At 38.6% G+C, this 20,456-nt stretch overlaps 3 protein-coding genes across 6 annotated transcripts in view; 1 reads left to right on the top strand and 2 right to left on the bottom strand.

Annotated features, from left to right (window-relative positions):
* The window catches only part of LOC149317471 (cyclic nucleotide-gated channel beta-3-like), a 76,799-nt gene extending 73,036 nt beyond the window's left edge, over nucleotides 1-3,763 (top strand). The window contains exons 19-20 of the mRNA XM_089518378.1: nucleotides 1,266-1,343; nucleotides 1,375-3,763. Of these exons, the coding sequence (XP_089374504.1) occupies nucleotides 1,266-1,343; nucleotides 1,375-1,776 (480 nt within the window). The 3' untranslated portion in view covers nucleotides 1,777-3,763. The remainder of the gene's footprint in view (nucleotides 1-1,265; nucleotides 1,344-1,374) is intronic.
* Nucleotides 3,764-6,049: 2,286 nt separating this feature from the next.
* Nucleotides 6,050-6,477, bottom strand: LOC149317470 (oligoribonuclease, mitochondrial-like). Its single transcript, XM_089517579.1, has one exon. It carries the CDS (start codon nucleotides 6,462-6,464, stop codon nucleotides 6,081-6,083), a length of 384 nt encoding a protein of 127 aa, XP_089373705.1. The 5' UTR covers nucleotides 6,465-6,477; the 3' UTR covers nucleotides 6,050-6,080.
* Nucleotides 6,478-11,024: 4,547 nt separating this feature from the next.
* CPNE3 (copine 3) overlaps nucleotides 11,025-20,456 on the bottom strand; it is a 32,963-nt gene continuing 23,531 nt past the window's right edge. For all 4 annotated transcript variants that reach the window (XM_089517576.1, XM_089517574.1, XM_089517578.1 and 1 more), the window contains 6 exons: nucleotides 20,225-20,358; nucleotides 17,257-17,311; nucleotides 17,033-17,084; nucleotides 16,082-16,215; nucleotides 14,904-15,140; nucleotides 11,025-13,370 (listed from right to left, as the gene is read on the bottom strand). In XM_089517576.1, coding sequence (XP_089373702.1) covers nucleotides 13,248-13,370; nucleotides 14,904-15,140; nucleotides 16,082-16,215; nucleotides 17,033-17,084; nucleotides 17,257-17,311; nucleotides 20,225-20,358 — 735 coding nt within the window. In that variant the 3' untranslated portion in view covers nucleotides 11,025-13,247. The remainder of the gene's footprint in view (nucleotides 13,371-14,903; nucleotides 15,141-16,081; nucleotides 16,216-17,032; nucleotides 17,085-17,256; nucleotides 17,312-20,224; nucleotides 20,359-20,456) is intronic.

Genomic DNA, 20,456 nt, shown 5'->3' with positions numbered 1-20,456 from the left:
CAGGATAGAGACAAGCAGAATCAGCATTGTGTGTGGTCTGAATGTTGGACTAGGTCTCTGAGAGATCAGGGGTTCAAATCCCTGCTCAGCCATGGAAATCCACTGGGTGACATTGTGCAAGTGACCTCTCTCCTTCTTAGATAAAGGCAATGGCAAACCTACTCCAAATAAACCTTGCCAAGAAAATTTTTAGTTAGACCGATCTTAAGTCACATAAAAAACAAAAGAGCCTCCATAAAAGTTATCACAAAAAAAAAAAAAAAATCTGCTGCAGTTTTTTTTAAAGATCTTTAGCGCTCATTTAAAGGTTTTCAGAGCTCAGCTAAAAACAACTGGATTGACAGAGCTACCTGAGAAGGGAATTTCTAGTAACTATGTTCAGGATTTCAGACTTTGACCTGAATCCTATTTTAATCCCAAAGAGAGAAGATCTATTAAATCAATGGAATTTAACTGTGTGTTGACTCTCCATTTAATAGTTGCTTCGGTGGATCTATTGTAGATTGAATTAATTAACAGAAGGCCTTATTGTACTTTTGCAGTTCTCTGAAATAGATCATCACTGCCTCAGATAGATAGGGTGTTGGACTGGGTCTTGGAAATGTTGGACAAGGTGTCTGACTTAAGAGTGTTGAATTGGGTCTTGGAAGGATCTAGTATTTACTTTGCCCTGCAATTTCAGTGGGTCACATTGGCCCATCACTTTCTCCCAGCATTATCTATGTGTTCTTGTTGTAAAGATAAAGTGGATAGGAGGAGAGTCACATACACTACCTTGGGTATACTGGACTACAGGCAGAATACAAGTGTAATGAATAAATACTTAGTATTTCCCACAGATATTAGACTGACCACTGTGGGAAAGAGGAAGCAGGACCACATGGACTCTTGGTCTGATTCAGTACAGCTGGTAATTTCTGCTACCTCAGATGGTAGTGAGATACTGAGGAATTAAATGGTACAATAAATATAGCTTCCCTTTTCACAATGAGTAGATAAATGTGACTCTTTTGAGTGGGCAAGTCATCATTTTGTGACTTTTCCCTTCCAAGTAGACCTCTGGGCATTGTGTGATCATTTATGTAGTCACTTAAGCCTGGTAGAGCTTCTGAAGGGGTCAAACCATAAAGAAATGAATGTGGGTTGCATATTAGCCATTCTTACTGGATTGCCCCATCCTTTCCTCTATGAACAAGAACTATGTCGTCTTCTTCATTTCCCATCATGCATCTTTATTTAATAATGCTTAACTGTTTTTGTTTCAGGAGGAAAAGGAAAGGGAAGAAGAAGCAAAGAGAGAAAAAGAAGAAAAGGAAAAGGCAGAAAAAGAAAAAAAGGAAAAGACGGGTTAATATTTGACTGTTTTTGTTTCAGGAAGAAAAAGAAAGGCAAGAACAGGAAAGGCAAGCAAAAGAAGAACAAGAAAGGAAAGAAAATGAAGAAAAGGAAAAAGCAGAAAGGGGAAAAAAAGAAAAAAGGAAAGCAAAGCTTCAAATCAAACCAACAGAAGAAAAGCCGCCACCAGCTCCTGAGGGTCAAGCACCTCAAATGCAAGCTAAGTCAGTTGCCCATGAGGAAGAACCAGTTGCCAACTGGCAGCAGCCACCACCACTGCCATCATCATCACCACCTCCACCTCCACTACCACCTCCTCCTCCTCCTAAACCAACTCTGCTGAGAGGAATCACTGACCAGTCCCTTATCATTACCATGACTCCTTCCACCACACCTGGAGAAGGAGATATTCTTACCGTTGAAGTTAAAGAGAGGAAGTAAGCGTAACTGGCAAATTCTTGTGCCACAACCTATATCTGGGGCTGTGCATAAGGGATGTCCAATTCAGCTTTCACAGCATCTGAGTTTTTCTCTTCTATAAAATTATAGCCATTTTCAGCCAGTCTTTGCACAGTCAAGGAATCCATGTGAAAGAGGGTTCATGGTGCAGCACTGTCACAGATTCTGCCTCAAGTCATATGTGCATTCAGGGTAGCTGCTGAAAAAAACTGGGAGACTGCAACTGTACAATGTTGTACAAAGTCTACAAGAATAATTTTTGGGAAGCTTATGTGGGTCTGAACTGTACAAGTTGTTGGACCAGCTCTGTGAGCTTCAAGATTTTCCCACCTCTACACTATTCCATGTCACAAAAAGAGAAAGGTCAAGGAGTCAAGGAGCCTTAGCTGTACTTGTGTGAATAGTTCCTGCATTATATATTATTATAATTTTATAAATAAGGGCTGAGATCCTACATCACATTTGTAATTATGTAAATTACAAATTTACATAATTTGTAAATGTAGTTATGAATGACCTATGAAATTGACTCCTGGAAGCTCTGATCATTACACCAGAGCTCGGAAATGAGAGGGAGTTAGCTACTTCGTCCTCAAGTGCCCCATTTGCCCGCACCACACCGCTCAGTTTCTCATGTTTAAGGTGGGTTTGGGATGGTATTTCCTCTTCTGGCAATAATGCTATGATCATGAATATGTAGCATAATAGAATATGGAATAGTTACAGGTCTGTCACCCGAGGTTACTTTACAGGTTTGTAATTCTATTTTGTCATTTAAAATGATCAAATTCTACATGTACATCATCAGAGTCATTCCAAGACAAGCTGCTGCCTGAGACAGCGCTACAAATTCTGCTCCCCCCTCCCCCTCGCAGCTCATCTATGTCAAAGCAATTTTGGCTGCATCTGCACTGAAGAAATAACCCAGCCTGACACTGCTTTAACTACTGTGGCTCAATGCTATGGAGTTCTGTGATTTGTAGTTTTGTGAGATATTTATCCCTCTCTGTCAGAGCAATCTGGTACCACAATAAACTATAAATTCCAGGATTCCATAGTATGGAGCCATGGCAGCTAAAGTGGTGTCTAGCTGCATTATTTCCTCAATGGAGATACACCCCTAGTCTCAAATAAGCCTGGAAATAAAACCACAATATGCACACCAACAAAGTCAGAAAAATATCAGTAAAGGTGCACAAATATATCAGTGTTTTTTTTAAAAAAAATTAACATAAATCAACACAAAGCATCAGATAACATGCACAAAGTTTAACTTAAGAGTTACCAAACTGGAGGTCTGAATTGAGCCTTATTCAGTTTGGTGAATCTTCACTTAAATGAGGTTTGCCTTCAGCATTTATATTTGTATGGTATTATGGAGTTACAGTTACATACATCTGATTCACAATCTAGACTTTAATTTCTGAAGAGAGTTTCAAAAAGGGTTTTTTACTGATTTATTTATAGCTTTTGATACTTGGCTTCTGCTACGGTTGTGATTAATGTCCAGCTGCTTTTTACTTATACATATCCGTAAATATCAATCCTTGTTATTTGGAACAAATCATGTGAAGCTGTCCCATTTGTGAAATGGCTGTTCATTTCTTTACAATATGGCTGTATGTTTGACTGTTTGGCTATGTGTTGATTTGTTATTTTTACTGATAAATATATAGGCCTTTACTCATATTTTCCTGACTACATTGGTGTTCTAGTTTTTGAGTTAGGTTTTTGTTTGATTGAACTTGGTATAATAATGATTGCAAATTAAATAAAAATTTGTAGCCCTTTCACGAGACACAAAATCTGCTGCTTGAAGTAGCTATCTCCTTCTGCCCAATAAAATGATACAGTGTCATTAAGTCAGCCTGAATGCTTATTATTCAGGTTTCATTTCAACCATGTTGTTTGTGAAATAATAATAATAATAATAATAATAATAATAATAATAATAGTTTTTATTCATATTTCCCACAGATTGAGGTGGGAGTACAACAGTAAATTTAAAATTACAGTTCAGTTAAAATTACAATTTATAGAAAATAAAGTCCATAAAAACACAACAATAAATCAATCCTATATAATATCCATATCAACAGCTAATGTCTGACAAACATGCTCAAAATGAAGTGTCTTCTTATAATTGTTATAGCAGATAGGGGGAATAGACTCGCCGGAAGAGATCAATGAAAGAAAACTTTAGTAACAAGAAAGCAAGAAATTTTATTTGCATATAAAAATTCCGCAACAGATGCAATATAAAACAGGCAAGCACTAATCTGAATTCATACATTCAGGCCATCAAGATTTCATATACTGTTGTCTTTCAAATGCTTTCATGTAATAACAATGGAGAAAGGCAAACACTTGACAGTTGTAATTCTTCATTCTGGCCTAATCTTTTTAGCAAATAAAGCAGTACCTGATAACGTGGTGGGGATATGGCTCAAATGCAGATTTCTGGGTGAGAATATGGCTCAAATATTGTTCCTTTACATTAGAATAATAGGGTAAGGCAGTTTAATGGGATACATTGCACATGTAGTTCTTCCACTTCATCTAGTGACTCCACTGTCCCTCAGATAAAGAGAGTTTTTTTCATATCTTCGATCCAAGATTGCTGGGAATCTTATATACTAAACCTTAGCATTGATTTTTGAAATCATTGATTTTTATCCATCCTGCTCTATGATAGGTTCCTACAGCCCAACATTTCATTCTTAGCTTCCCCTTTTCAAACCTGTTCCATCACAGTTTCCTCTAAACAGCATTTGTATGACCAATCAAGTTCATTTATCCCCTTGCTTGAAACCTCAACTCCTTTGAACCTCACTATACATGACATAGCTTGACCTAGGCCCCTTGCATGCTCCACTATTATAGCACTATCATTCCACTTCAACTGCCATGGCAACATCTCATGGAATCCTGGGGATTCTGTAGCTTGGTCACAGACAGTAGAGATCGCTGGATGACAATTTTAACTACTGTTCCCTAAAATCCAGCCACAGGATTCTGTAGAATGTTTAACTATGATTCAGTTAAAGTAGAATCATATACACTATAACTATGTAGTGTTTCACACTGTTTCAGGCTGAACATAATCACCACACTGACCTTTTTTAGGACCATCACACACCTGGTGTTTTGGACAGCTTTATTTCAGGAAACAGCTAAGTCTCCATACAGTAGCTTGACTATAAATCTCTACATTCTTCACTACAGATTGTGCTGGTTGAGGCTTCTGGGGATTGCAGTCCAATAATACCTGCAGAGCCACCTACTCCTGTGCTACTTACTTAGTATACTGGCAGGCTTTATTCCCCTCCCCCTCACCACCACCCCTTCCTTCATCCCTTGACAGGTGTGTTCCTGACAGTCCCTCCTTCTCACCACCCTAATGGTAAATTTGAAGCAATACTAATTCAGCTGTGTTTAGCTAATCATACAGGATTTACAAACAACCTCATGTCTTAAGTCCTGTATGATTTGTACTGTAGGTTGCAAAACACCCCTATGATCTATTTTACCAAAATATTTTGGGCCTCAGCAAAGTCCAGTTGCACCTCCGACATTTAAAAGGAGCTGAATAATTTTGCCTCAAAATACTATGCATAATGCAGTGTTAAACAAGGTACCTTCTTTTTCAGAATCAGTCATTTAACTTGCAGGTCAAGTAAAGAAGTCTCTTGCTTTCATTCTCTTGACCCTCCTGAAGTGTGACAAAATGCACTGCTGCCCCAGGATAATGAGGCTGAAGAGAAACATTTATTGAACAGAGCTTCAAAAAACTACTTTCTTATTCTAATTTCCAGAATCCCCAGTCAGAACTTCTATGTAGGTTTGGCTGTAAGAAAGACCTGCTTATTTAAAAGGGCTTACTCCTGGGTAAACATACATGAGATTGCAATCTAATTCTTTCTGCCCAGATAATCATTAGATATGTGGAATATCTATACTGCTAAAAATGGGCAGATGGTTTTCAAGCTGTGAAATTCCCTATCAAGGAAAGCTAAGATGGTTAACTGTCTTGCCATACAACTGAAAAGTCTTATTCAGACCTTTGGCATTAAGATGTTTTGTAACCAGATTGGATGCTATTCTTTCTTCCAGTGGTGTTTTTGATCTGATTTATGTTTTAATTATATTTATCCTATCATTGCTAGCCTTGTTGATTGCCATTAATTCTTTTTAGTTGCTTGATTAGAATATTAGCTGGGAGTCTTCTTTGTGAGCTACTCTTTAGGTGGAGAATGTAGTATGATTTTGTAAGAAATAAAAATTATTCACAAATATAGTTGGTTCTTCATGAATCGTGGCATGTGCTTGTCGAGAAACTTCTTGTCTGCATGAACTGAGTTTCCTGCAAGGGGGCAGAGTCCTGGCGGTGTCTGCTGTCGGATGAAAGACAGAAACTCGTACTCTGCTTGGCATAGAGAAATTGTGCTTTCTCGCACTGCCTTGGTTAGGCCTGACTTCCCGTGATGTTCTTTGCACCATTCAGACATGCCACCCAGTAGCTCATCCGGCTGGTTAATGATCAGGTTGGGCCCTTCCGCCAAGACATTCAGGTCCGAATCCGTTATGAGGCAAGCCATCTCGATGATGTGGTCTTTCTCGATGTCCAGCCCCGTCATCTCCAAGTCCACCCAGACCATCTTTTGCCCCATGTGGGCCCCTTCCCCATTGGCTATGGCCACCCCGCTCAGCCACCGACACACCCAGCCTCCCAACACCGCCCTAGTTGGTTCTTTAAATCTACCACACTTAATTATACCTTTTCATTTTCCCAAATGTCTCTGGACCACACAAGGCTTCAGAGACATTATTAGATTATTTTTAATTTTCAAAAAGGTAGATGGTTGGAACTCAGCACTTTACTTTGCAGCAGGCCTACTCAATTTCAAGTAGGAACACATCCTTTAAAGAAAAGGCACCTCACTATCATAACTGAAGAGGGCTCCTATGCCTTTAATGGTTATGCAGAAGCAGATTTCACCACATATTGTTTACCTAGTTGCATTATAAGCAATGCCTGCTGAAATCTTTCTTTTAGACAACCATAAACAGTACATTTTTCAGTCTAGCAACTCTATACATAGATAGCGGGGAGGTGCATATGAGAGAGCTGGAGGAATGATCCTGGGGAAAAAAGGGAATACAAGGTTTTGTTTAACGTGTGCATTTTGCCAGAGGTGACCCTGAGAGAAAGAATGTAGTTTGAATTAGATTTTCTAGGTTTGTCCTTTGTCACCCCATGGCAGCCATTTTATGATTAGCTAAATCAACATGAAAACCATTTTGTAGTTTTCAAATGAACTTTAATCCATTTGATGAAGCTGGACTATATGTGGCTCCTGATTTCATTTTTGTATATCACTAGCCAGTGACCAGAAAAATAGCCCCATCCTCAGCATGGCTTGATCAAACCAGCAGCAAACAGCTTACAGCATATCTTTCAGAACATTTCCTTTGCTGCTTGACAACCAGTTCAGGAGTGGCATTTCGTTGCCTCTTTTTGAGCCAGCAAGTAGCTGGATCGGGGCAGCAGTGTGAAGTTGCCACACCCTTGATCTAGCATTCACCCCTTTAGGGCAGCGTTCACCCCTTTAAGCCCTTAGTCACCCTTCTCTGGATACATTCCAGTTTGCCAATACAGTGGTACCCCGGGATACGAATGCGCCGCCTTACGAAATTTCCGGGTTACGAAAAAAATCCATTGAAAAACATTTTTCCGGGTTACGAAGGTTATTTTGGGTTACGAAGAAAAATTTGGTGCTTTTCGGCGCGATTTCACACGGAATCGCGGCTTTCGCTATTAGCGCCTATGGGCTTTTCGGCTAGCGAAAGTTTCCGGGTTACGAAAGCGGCGGCGGAACGAATTAATTTCGTAACCCGGGGTACCACTGTATACTTCTTTTACTGTTGTGCCTAGAACTAGACATGGTATTCCAGATGAGGCCTTGCCAAAAGCAAAATAGTAGTACTGCATTTTTTCACTCTGAACGCTAGACTCCTGTTGATGCAATCTAGAACAGGATAGGCCTTTTGACCATCACATCCCAAAGTTGACTCATGTAGCTTGTGGTCTACTGCGACCTTTAGATCCTTTTCACATGTGCTGTTATCAACTGGTGTCACTGTCCTATAATTAAGCATTTCATTTTTCCTGCCTAAATGTTTACCGTTTACCTCTGTTGAAATTCATTTTGTTATTTTGGTCCAGCTCAGGTCCTTTTGAATCCTGATCCTTTTCTCTGGGGTATTAACTACCCCTCCTAATTCAGTATCATTCAATAATTTGATAAACATGCTCTCTATTTTATGATCCTATTTTTCTTGCCTTTCTCCCAAATGGAACTCAAAGTTATTTATAAAGATACTGAACAGGGAGCCCAGGACAGCACGCTGTAGCACTCCACTAGTCTCCAGGATGAAGAACCACCGTTGGTGAGACACTCTTTGGGTTTGCTCCATCAACCAGCTACAAATCCAGCTAGTAAATTCAGACTGTGGAGCCCACATCTGACCAGCTTGTCTGCAATAATATTTTGGAGAACCTTGTCAAGAGCTTTATTAAAATCAAGATATACTACACTCATAGCATCCTCCCAATTGATCAAGCTTGTAACTGTTAGTAACGAAGAGACAAAATTAAACTGCCTTGACTTGTTTTTGAGAAATATACATTGAGTAATCCCAGCATTCTTTTCTGAGTGCTCACAGAATATTTAACAATCTGTTCTAGAATCTTTCCTGCTACTGACATCAAGCTGACTGGTGGCTGATTGCTTGGGTTTTCTTGAAGACGTGGACATTTGTTTTTGAGAAACCCATGCTGGCTCTTAGTAATCACAGCATTTTTGTGACTAAGAGCAAACTTGTGTTCACTTATTCTCTTTCACAAACACCCACACACAATACACATACACTTCTGTGTCTATCAGCAGAAGGGGGGGGGGGGGGGGGAACTCACGCACAACTCTTGAAATCTTCCCCCTGTAGCATAGGAAATTCTGCTTTGGGAAGTACAAATAGCTCTTGGACAGCAACAAGATGGGAAAGAGTTTGTAATAGCTTTTTCCCACTAGAGTCATTTTCCTTATGTCCTTCCATCATGTCCCACTATTTCATTTAGAACAGCAAGCCTCCAGAGTAAGTTCCATTTATTCCTCTGCTTGGCTAATAAACCACTGCCAGCAGAAAGGTCAATTCATACATAACTGACCTGTTTTAAATACAGTCTGCTGCTTTATGAGCCTTTTGTTTTAATGTCATCAGATTAGGGAGAGAATCCCAGGAACAGGACATCAATTGGCCCTGACACTTCATATTCTTATTGGGAACTCCTGTGTATTAAATTGCAGCTGGCATCAAACTCCAGAAAAAAGTTACAACTGGGCAATTAGCATATTAGTGAACATATCTGAATTTGTGCCTGATATAAATTAGGACCTTACAATTCTACCATCCAAAGAGATGTGTTGTGTCATTTGGAGGGTTATCAGTGATTTGGGCCAGGACATAAAGAATGCTACTCTCCTAATGACTTTTCAAGAAATTTCAAGAATTATTTCATCTCTAGTGTCAAGCAAATATTAAGCACCCACTCCCAAAAAAGGAATTCAGAAATGGAAACCTGGAAAAGGAATTACAATAATCAGATACTGGACATCAGTGCATCTCAGGGTATCTGAAGTAAGGAAACTGACTCTCCCCTGAAACCCAGATATACCAGGGACTAGTCCCAAATTTGTGCCCACTGGATACAACTGTTTTTTTTTTTTTTAAATCTTTCCTAGAAATTTGATGTGGAGTGCCAGGCAATGACTCACTCACCTTTATGGTTCTAAGGACTAGCACACTGAGTACTACTGTACAGTGTCATGTAAACTTCTACTTGCTGCATAGTTTTTAAAAATAATATGTGAAATAATATGTAAATAAATATATCAATAACTTGTTTTAAAAAGTTTATTCGCCATTCTAAAAGAAAATATTACACACTCAACCCCCCCCCCCCAATTTTTCTGGAAAGATGATTTGGGGGGGAAAGGAAGACACATTGACTCCCCCCCCAAAAAAAAAAACTTCCAGGCTTTTACACAATGATTGGTAGCCCACAAATAGCACCAACCTCCACGAATCTGTCCAGTCCCCTTATAAATTAATCACAAAGTCAAAATAAAGAGAAGTTAATTTCATAGTTTGAAATATAAGTCAACACTTGAAAATTCCTTATTTACAGAACATGAGAATTAGGAGATGCTGCTGCTAAGATTCATATTGACTGCTTCATGTTTCCATCCTTTCCCCAAATTATCATTTTTGCTGCTTGTCCTATAACAGATCAAGCCTGAACTGTTCTTGGAAGCCAAGACAACAAAACTAAGGCTGTAATAGTTTGGATACATCATGAGAAGGCATGACTCACTAAAATACTAGGAAATGTAGAGGGCAGTAAAAAAAAAGTTCATGGAAGAAAAATTAGAAGCTAAATTAATCTCTCAAAAATATTTTTCAAAATCCTGTTCTGTCATGAAAATCAGAAATATATCTCCAAGGTGACAAAAGACAACATGACTAATAAGAGATATGTGCTACATTTAATACTTTGTGCTATATGGCACTAAGATAATGTCATATCAAAAGTCAACTTTATTGGCAGAGAACAAGGAATAGTATTATACAAGGAATAGTATACACTGGATACCAAAGGCTATATATAAAATACTTTTCTCAAGGCTGTATTTTAACTTTTAAAAATCAAGCAGAAAAAAACAATTTTCTTTTACTACAAAATACCAATTATCAAGTTCTACCACAAGGTGGCATAACTGTGTTGTCAGAAAACTCATGCAGAAGCACCAAAAGGAAAAAGGAAGAAAAACAGTATTTAATGTTATTTAAGTAAATATTCATTAATGTAAGGGGTTTTACTCCTGGAATACTGTTTATTCAGAAATGCTCAAAACAGGAACACTGTTGTAGGTGTGATAGTAAATTATAAACTCTGCAGGAATTTATAGGTAGACCTTCCTATAACTGTGCTGTAGCTAGACTTTGTAGCTACAGCACAGTTACAGAATAGCCTATGAGATAACAAAAGGCACAGAAAAGATTAGATACCCAATATATGTACAGATGTATAAAAAGATGTCTATAGAGAAACCTATAGATGCTTTCTCTCCCTCTACTAGTCTGAAAATAAATGTATGATACAACAAATGTGAAGATGGTTAATTTCAGACTTTATTTACAAATAGCATTTATAAATCTTGTTGGATTTAAAAACAAAATGAATAATAGCTATATGCAAATTCTCAAACATTTTGATTGCAAGCAAATTTTGAAAAAGGCTGCCCATAATCCAGTAAGATAATGATTACAAAACATCAGACATCACAACACACATTATGCACACTCCAGGGACCCAGTTTTGCTTTGGTATTAACTGAGAAATCATGATCTAAATAATTAAGACAGCTATCTAAATATCTGTGAAATTTATGTTACATGAGCTGAAAATTCCCAGTAGGCAGTTAAGGAAGAAACATTTCAGTGTAGAATATTCCTAATCGAAACAACATTTTCTAAGATAGCAATAAATAGCTATTTTTTCACTGAATAAGGTCAATAAGCCATTTATTGGACACATTCAAAAATTACCAACATAACAGACAGCTATTTAAACTGAACTTTATGAAGTTTGAAGGTAAATGATTACAGTGACAGAGAAAAAACATGCATACTAGTCTTTATAGTTCGTAAAGTTGCCCCTCCTAACTCGCAGATCTGGGATCCGTGCACTCAAATACCTGCGAAGGGGCAACCTCTGCCATTTCCAATGGTGCACGTGCCCGGGGGCGCACACCATTCAAGCCTATTAGGCTTAAATATGCGCAAGCCTCCATTTTTGCAGGGGTTTCGGAACGGATCCCTGCAAAAACAGAGGACCAACTGTATTATTTAGCATAATTTTGTTTTTTTGCCATTTGGAACTCATCTTTATAATCTGTCCCATTACAAATTTCACAATACCTTTCAGACAGCTGAACCCAACCCATTTTACTTGCATCATATGACGAAAAACAGAAATACTATATACACATCTGGGTTATTGACAATAATCTAAAAAAATAAAGTACAAATATGCAGAGAGGAGTTCCATTTGCATACTGATATTCCAGACTAACACAGCTATGTTTCTGAAATAAAGTACAAGAAATTGTTCCCATAATCAACCTTGAGCTACTTGATCAATGTAGTTTTGAGACAAAGAAACACTGAAGGCAGATGAAATTCGAACACTAATTCCTCAGCAGTCGATAAAGTAAACAAGTAACAAAAAGTGATTACCAAAGCCACAGTGGATCCTGAATAACAAACAATAATCTAATTCATCATTCTGGGCCAGTTACAGTACAGCAGTATTAACGTAACTGAAGTGTTTTGGAACTAACTAAACCAAGTTATTATAAATGCTTTTTAAAGTGTAACGGTAATATGGATTCCTCAGCAGATAAAAGTCTAAACCCAATTATAAGTCTCACCTAGAATAGGCCCAGTGAATTAATGGACATTTTTATGCCAGAGATCCCAATTTGTGTATGTAGCATAGAACTGAAAAAAGCATTCTCCATGGGAGAGGGCTACTCCTTACTGGCACATGCAGAGCTTTCTAATACATATGTCACATGTTGTCACTTTACAGTTACATTCCTCAACAGTCAATTGGTTTTATAAAATAATACAATAAAACTCTAATCATACTTATATCCTCTAAAATATACAAAATAGAGAGGTACCAAATGATGGCAATGTTAGAAGATATGTAAATGGCTTACCTTGATTTAAAACAATATAATTGCAAGGCTACTTCAATCCCACAACATACTAATTTTTATATTATTTACTTGTTCAAGGTGCAAGTGTTCAGATACAGCACAGAAGAACAACATACAAGGCACTAGGGGCAAAATAAAGACAGATATGGTACTTTTTAAAAGCTTGTGCCTTGCCATGGTCTTGATGCCTCTTTACAAGTGACTGCATATTTCATACTAAGCCTATGCAAGCCAAAATTCTGTTAGGTAAGAGATCAAACAGCAGCAATTACCATTTCAAAGGCATCAAAGCCCTGTGCTGTGTTCTCCACTTATCACTATTACTGTGCTTTGTTCATGCACCACAGTGAAGGAACTAGAAGAGCTGATGATGTGGCTAAAAACAACTGCTCTGCTTTTCCCAAAATTTCCGTAGCCTGCCTGAATTACGTTTTCAGTTCCACCTGCAATGGACTGTTAGACACAATGACATCTTTGGCAACAGATAATAAAAATGAGCAAGACTATCTTAACAGTATATATTTTATGCAATACAGTTCACTGATACTGGTGAGGCAAGTGGTACAGGGACTCCCCACCTGAGCAAACAAGGCTGTCCTCCCTTGTTCAACTCCCCTCTGGTTTTGCTTCAGGCTTCTTTGGAGGCTGGAGTTTCAATGTGCTGAAATAGTTCACCACTTGCTGTGGCACTTCTGCCAGGACACTTTGAGCCAGAGCTTCCTTGGGAGCCTTACTCAAAAGAGAGAAATCAGACTATGAACACATATGATTAAATTCCTGCTGATTGGGAAGATCACTTCATGTCTCATTTTCCTGAGGATACATATTAGCATCAGCAGGGAATGTACAGTATTTGCTCATTTGGATTAGCATTACTGTGAATGAACTAGTTCTTACCTACTCTACTGAAAAGTTGGTTGGCTTTATGTGAATAAAGATAGCTTACAGTGTGGTTTCCAAATCACTAGGATAAGAATATCAAGAGATATTAACGTTCATGTAATTCCTATAAAAAGTGCACAAACACAGTATATAAAGTAAAAAGCACCATGTTTACATATTTTAAGATGCAAGCAGGAGATACTAACTGTATGTCATTTTCTTTAGCAAGTGAATCCAATTATTATACAAAGGGGCAAAGTATTAAGAAGTAAGTTAATGTACAACCCACAATGACAAAGCATTCTATATAAGGAGCAAATATTTTTGCCCTTTCTTGCTATTTAACAGTTTACCTAATCAAATAATGGAAGATAAGGAACACTGATTACCTAACTGTCATCTGCCGGCCTGAGAGGGAGTTCACCAGGCAGGTCCAGCTCCATCAGGACTAGCCTGGAAGAAGGAAGAACCCTCCCTCCAATCCATCTGCCTTGGTCCAGGCCTCAGAGGGAGAGAAGAACCACTGGACCTCATCCCCTTTCCCTCCATCATTCCCTTCTCCTTTTGTTTCGTGTCTTTTAGATTGTAAGCCTGAGGGCAGGGAACTGTCTGATTAAAAATAATAATTGTAAGCCGCCTTGAGAGCCATTAGGGCTGAAGGGCGGGGTATAAATACCTAAATAAATAAATAAAAAATAATTTCCGCTTTTTGGTAGGGAATGAAAAATATGAGCATAAAGTGTGTAGAAACACATTAGGGGATTTAAAATACACTGCTGCTGTTGTTTTTAGAACATTCCTCTAAAAAACAAAGCTAGTTTCTACTTTCTGCCTACCAATAAAATGGCTAAAATGTGATAACATAATAGCCTCTTGTGGTTAGTAGGGAAAGAAAATGCCTACCTGTCGATTCATTCTAGGGTGCAGATAAATCATTTGACTATAAAAAGGAGACTTCTGCTAAATAAAAATTGACAAGTGCCCTTCCAGCACATAATGCTTTTTTTCATCCACAACATAATCCATATAATGGGATAGCCAAATGAATTAATTCCTTTATTACAGGACTGATTCACAACAACCTATATTAGTATCATATTTCAATGAAACAACTCCTCAAGAACTCTAAAATTACAGTCATTTCTCACAGTTCCCTTCTCGTTTTGTGTCTTGTCTTTTTAGATTGTAAGCCTGAGGGCAGGGAAATGTCTAATTTAAAACAATGTAAGCTGCTCTGATAGCCTTTTGGCTGAAGAGCAGGGTATAAATACTATAAATAAAATAAATAAAAATAAATATCCATATAATATTACTTAATCAAGACATGAAAAAAAGAGATGCCTGACCAAAATTAACTGTAATAGCAGAAATAGTACATACGTTCTGGAACTGTCGAAATGGAACAAATTGGACAATGTCTCTCATAGCAGCCTCTCCCGAAAGAGATCGCAGAGCTCCACTATCACTGTCAAGGAACTCCATGGCACTGAAATCAGCTCCTCCAACACCAACAATGATAATGGACATGGGAAGTTTGGCAGCATTAACGATGGCAGATCTGGTCTCATCTAGGTCTGTTATCACACCATCAGTGATTATCAGGAGCACAAAATAATTCTGTTGAACAAATGCACACTTTAATAAAACGAGCAAGAGGAGAAATACATACTTGGATTATAGCTGGAGCTGGCACCAACTGATAAAAAACATGAAGATTAAAAGGGTAAAATATTTTCTTTTGAGTCACATATTCATCAGGAGAACAATATTTGTGCAAAGCCAGATCAACTCTTTGAGAATATAAACTTCCAAAACAGCATTCTTTGCTTCCCATCAAAATCCATGGAACTGAAGCTGCCATAGGAGACATATTAATAAAGTGAAAACTTAAGCTTGCCTCCATAAGAATCCTGGACTTGGTAACCAGACAAATTTTGTGTTTGCTATAAACCTAATCTCCAAGTGAAAAGAGCTTTTTCAGCCCCAGTTAAGCAGAAATGGCCCACAAGTAACCAGTTTAGGGACGGAAGACAGAATTAAGAAGTACTCGTCTTCTAAATAATATTACTTGCAAGTGATACAAAATCTTGAAAATGCTATCTGAAAAATCTCTGCAGATTCTGAATCTCATCTTTAATGGTGCTTGGATGAGATGTATGTGAAAAACATCTTTTTAAATTAGTTTTCTAATGACCAATTTTCAAGATGTTTTACCATATTACTGTGGTCAGCCCTACTGTGAAACATAATCATTCCCTTTTCAAAAATGTGAAACTTGAGATCTGGTAACTGGGTTAACAGATAGCACAGGCAAGATAGGAACTCACTCTCCAGCCACTGGGGACTAGTATTACTAAGCACTGCCAGTAAGGCAGATACAGCCCCGGCCAGCCAACCAGGGCCCTTCCCAGGTCCCAGAGGCTTCTGGGAAGGCGCTGGAGCTGGGAGCTGCAGCAGCTCCCAGAGCCCCTTCCCCCCATGACTGAAAACTGGGCAGCCTGGTAAGCTGAGTGGCCACACTAAAGAATGAACCCATATAGCAGCACTGAGGTACTTACTGAGGCTGTTTGTTGCTGTGTAGCAGCTGCAGCAAATCTTGCCACATGATTTATTATTGGAGAAAAGTTGGTAGGCCCGTACAATCTTACTTGAGGAAGGCAGACCCGGTATGCATCCACGACACCTTGAATTCCTGAGGAGAATAAATGGATACATCTCATTACTTTTTAATATCTCAATCTTTCTCATAGCTTTATGGACCTCTTTTTATGGAATGAAGCCTCAATGCACATTTATATTTTTAAAGGGCTGTACTTATAAGGAAAGACTGAGACCCATGGCACTTGTCAGGACTGGAAAGTAACCAGAGTAGTTCATCAAACAGTGACTGGGGGCGGGGGGGTGGTGGTGTAATTTTGTTGGCAACACACAAAGAACAGCAACTACAACTAAATGTCTTTAAGGGGAAACCACCAATATCTGCCTTAGAAGTAATTTCTTCTAGATTGGTAGTGATTCCAAAACCTGAGAATACAGGGGTAAGTTTATTACTGCTACCTAAAGTATCTCAAGTGGATAGCACCATAGGCCCTTGTTTCAATTACCTTTTGTGTTATCACATTTTAATAGAAAGAACAAGTGTCGAGTTCACAGGGAAAAAAATCACAGGAAGAAATCATAACATACCCAATGCCCGAGGAGTCTCTTATTTATCACACTTTATTAGATCAATATATTTTATAATTATTCTACAAATAATTTCTTCCCATATTTTGAGGGGAACCTTTTGCTGCTAATCTTTCTTGGGCTAATGAGGTACAGGCAGTTTTGATCTGAAAGATTTATTTCTCTACCTGACCTGTAATAGACTTTTTCCAGTTATGCAGTATTAACGGTGGCAGCTTAAAAATCCACATTCAACCGATTACAAGGTTGCCATCTTTGTCATCAGTAACACTAAAAATACACAAACATCCTTAAAGATTTTATCCTAAACATTTATAACTTACCACTGCAGAATGGATTTGATGGGTTAAAGTTTAATGGAAACTCATGTGACACCTGTGAATACATGGAAAATATGCAAAATGTTTTAATAGTTTCATTCCTGATCAAGTTGCTGTCTTTCAAATCATTTCATTTTGTACTGATTCTCCTCATTTAATGAACTTTTAGTTGGTTTAATTAGTTGGTTTTAGGTTATATAATCTTCCTAAATACAGCAAGTATTTACCTGCCATGACGGAGGGATTTGAGCACCAAATCCAAAAGCTGGGAACATTTTATCCCTGTAAAAACAATTTAGAGGAAATGATTATGAAAAATTTCACATTTTCACAGCCATCCTTCACCAAAGATGTACATTTGTTTCAACTGCTGTTATTAAATACTCAGGCTATTTTCCAGAATAGTACTTAAATGGCTTATGTTCATCTTAGCAAGGATTTCACAGTTTACAATAGCTTGAATCCTAATATAAGTTAACTGAATTTGCAATCCCTTAACACCTTATTTGCGGCAATCTTTGTTGAATTCAATGCAACTTACCTCCGAGTAGACATATACAGGATTGCATGGTTAAAGAAAAGGAAAGCTTCTCCTCATGTCCTTTCTTTCTTCCCATAGCCATCCCCTGCCCCCCATAGCCATTTTCCAATAATTCATTCCTAATCTCTGGAGAGGATAGATAACAAATACCTGAAGACAAGATTGGGGGGAAGGGGGGGAACGACGACAGACAGACAAACAAACAAGCCACCTTTTCTTCTGTAATCTTTGCTGAAATATATCAGGGTCTCAGCCTATATATTAAAACACTGACAGTTCCGTATTTAGTTGTACTCATACCATCATATTGAAGCAGAGGGTAAAAGCAGAGGGGATACAAAAGGTAGCCCAAATACTAAATCATTACTGCAAAAATTAAAAGTAAAAATTATCCAGATCATCACTCTGACATGTACTGGCATTTCATCCAATTAGGCAAGGTTAATGGTGACAGTTCATCAAAACCCAAAAATGGCAGCCGCCACAATACATAGCCCACCCACCACCCACAAAAAACAAAACAAAAATCCACAGTCATCAAGCTATTAAGTGCAGCCAGCTTGTAGCCCTGAGGAAAAGCATAATTGCCGCCTTTTCTCAGTTTGCATTCAGACATGCCATTGGGTTTCACCCAGATGTCTGCCATGTCTCTCTTTTATGCCCCACAGTTGTGGGAAAGCAGCAGCTGTCCTCTTCCTCTCATCAGAACATCATGGAGCTAGCTCATTTCACATTAAATAAATCTGGCTGGCAGCTGAGGATTTTTGCTTAATCAAGAAACATAATTCTTGGGCATTGTTTCCTAGAACCAGTAGCTTTCCCTGTAGGGAACAAAGTAACCCAATGAGGTACACATACATGCCCTGCAGTACTTAGAAAGTCACTGAAGCGCTCTAACTTTGGCACATACTGGTTCAAGGGCCTTTGGATTTAATCAAAAGCAATAATATAAAAAATAACAGCTGACTACTACACTAGCGAAATCTGAGACCTGATAGAAGATTGCCTACAATTTTCTAAGTATTGCATATACTCATGATGACCTCAGCAGTACCCTCCTCAAGCTGAATCAACAATGAATTTTACACAATGATGTACAAATATAAATCATAAATGAATTAATCATATGCCTGCACTGTTCTCTGGTATATGCCTTTTCTCTTTTGCTTATATCTCAAAACTAGTACACACATTTTTCCCCACACCATTTACAATAGAGCAGTGGTTCTCTCAACTTGTGAGTCACAACCCCTTTGGGGGTCAAACGATCCTTTCACAGGGGCTGCCTAAGACCATCGGAAAACACGTTTCTGATGGTCTTAGGAACCAACACACCACAATTTTATGGTTGGGGGTCACCACAACATGAGGAACTGTATCAAACTGTTGCGGCATTAGGAAGGTTGAGAACCACTGCTAGATGTAAGCTCTAGTGGCTTACTAGGATTATTTTTAAATTTCAAGCCAGCAGTGAGAAATGGACTTCACCTAAAGGTCAATGTAGCATCCTGTTGGCAAAGCACCCAAAGGTTAAAATGTAATTAACCCAATCCAAAGGAGCACCTGTGAAAGCAGCTGGGTTGCAAGTCGTTTATTAAAACCTACAACCCTATTTGGCAGGAGAGGAGACTGAATTCAGACCCCTTCTCTGTAATGAATAGCCAATATCTAGGATTTTATTTTTTTATTATAAAGAACCTGGTCATTAGGGCAGAGAATGAAATCATGTTTACTACATTGTGTTGCTCATGAAATTTCCCAGACACTTGAGAATTTACATGTAGAAATCTGTTTCAGCATACGAAATGGAAAAAAGCAAATGTATGCAGAACTTCTCAACATGCACAATACAGAAAGGTTGTCTGTAGATGCCTAGGCAATTTGTTTTACAGAATGGCTCCAGAATATAGTAATAAACACAATGCCTGACCAGTTGTTCATCCTTAATGTATTGTCCGTGCAATTACTCCAATGCCATATTCATTAATTAAATGGCATAATAAAATCATTAGGATAGATTTGCATTTTTCACTGAGAGGATACATCAGTGGTACACATTTAAATCTTAGCCAAACATTTAAATGTAGCCATTACACTAGATACAAACCAGGACCCTAATTTCCTGCCAGGGGCGGGTTATAGACCGCCGCTTTGAGGCGGTCTGCCGCCGCCGCCGTTTGCTCTGTAAGGGAGCCGTTGCAGCCACACCGCACGGCTCCCTTACGGAGCAAAAAAGAAGCTCCAAAATGGAGCGTCTTTCTGTGGCGCCTCTGTGACGTCGTGAGGTGCCAGGGGTGCATTCGCGACGTCACAGGCGCCGCGACACGTTCGGACGCACAGCGTCCGATACGTAAAGATGGCGCCGGCCGTGTGGAACGGCCAGCGCCATATTGTACGGACAGAGTCCATATTAGACCCAGGGGCGTCTAGAAGAGACACCCCTTTTTTAAAATGGGACGTCCTGCGGACATCCCAAGTGCCGGTTTGTAACCGGCCTTAGATTGGGAGGGAGGGATGGGGAAAGAAGGGGAAATAGGTGAGAAGAAATGTTTTAAAAATTATTTTCCAAACCCTCTACATTATCATGTCATAATTCTGATCATTTGTTATTTTTTGATCAACAACTTGAGAACAATACTAGCAGAGAATCTTACGCATCATAGTCCTGGATGACCATCCCCACAGACCAAATGGCAGTCAAGTATTCATTCACTCCATTAGGACTGATGTAATGCAGGGAGTCTGGAGAACGAGGATCTCCATTAGAGCCAGTAAAGTCAATGCCAACCTGTCAACAGAAATATATTACTGGAATGAAAATTATTTTGCCCTTCGTGCATAGTATAGCCTAAATCAAAAGGAAAGAGTGCAGTTAAAAATGTTGAG

This window comes from Sceloporus occidentalis, unplaced genomic scaffold, assembly GCF_023333645.1.
Source record: "Sceloporus occidentalis isolate IW3139 unplaced genomic scaffold, rSceOcc1.0.p SCAF_3, whole genome shotgun sequence".
Classification (NCBI taxonomy): Eukaryota; Metazoa; Chordata; class Lepidosauria; order Squamata; family Phrynosomatidae; genus Sceloporus; species Sceloporus occidentalis.
Note: the sequence above shows the minus strand (reverse complement) of the source record. Positions and strands in the feature narration are given on the sequence as shown.

What these genes read in the sequence shown, in the direction of transcription:
- LOC149317470 (XM_089517579.1), bottom strand. Translation starts at nt 6,464, where the DNA reads ATGGGGCAAAAGATGGTCTGGGTGGACTTGGAGATGACGGGGCTGGAC.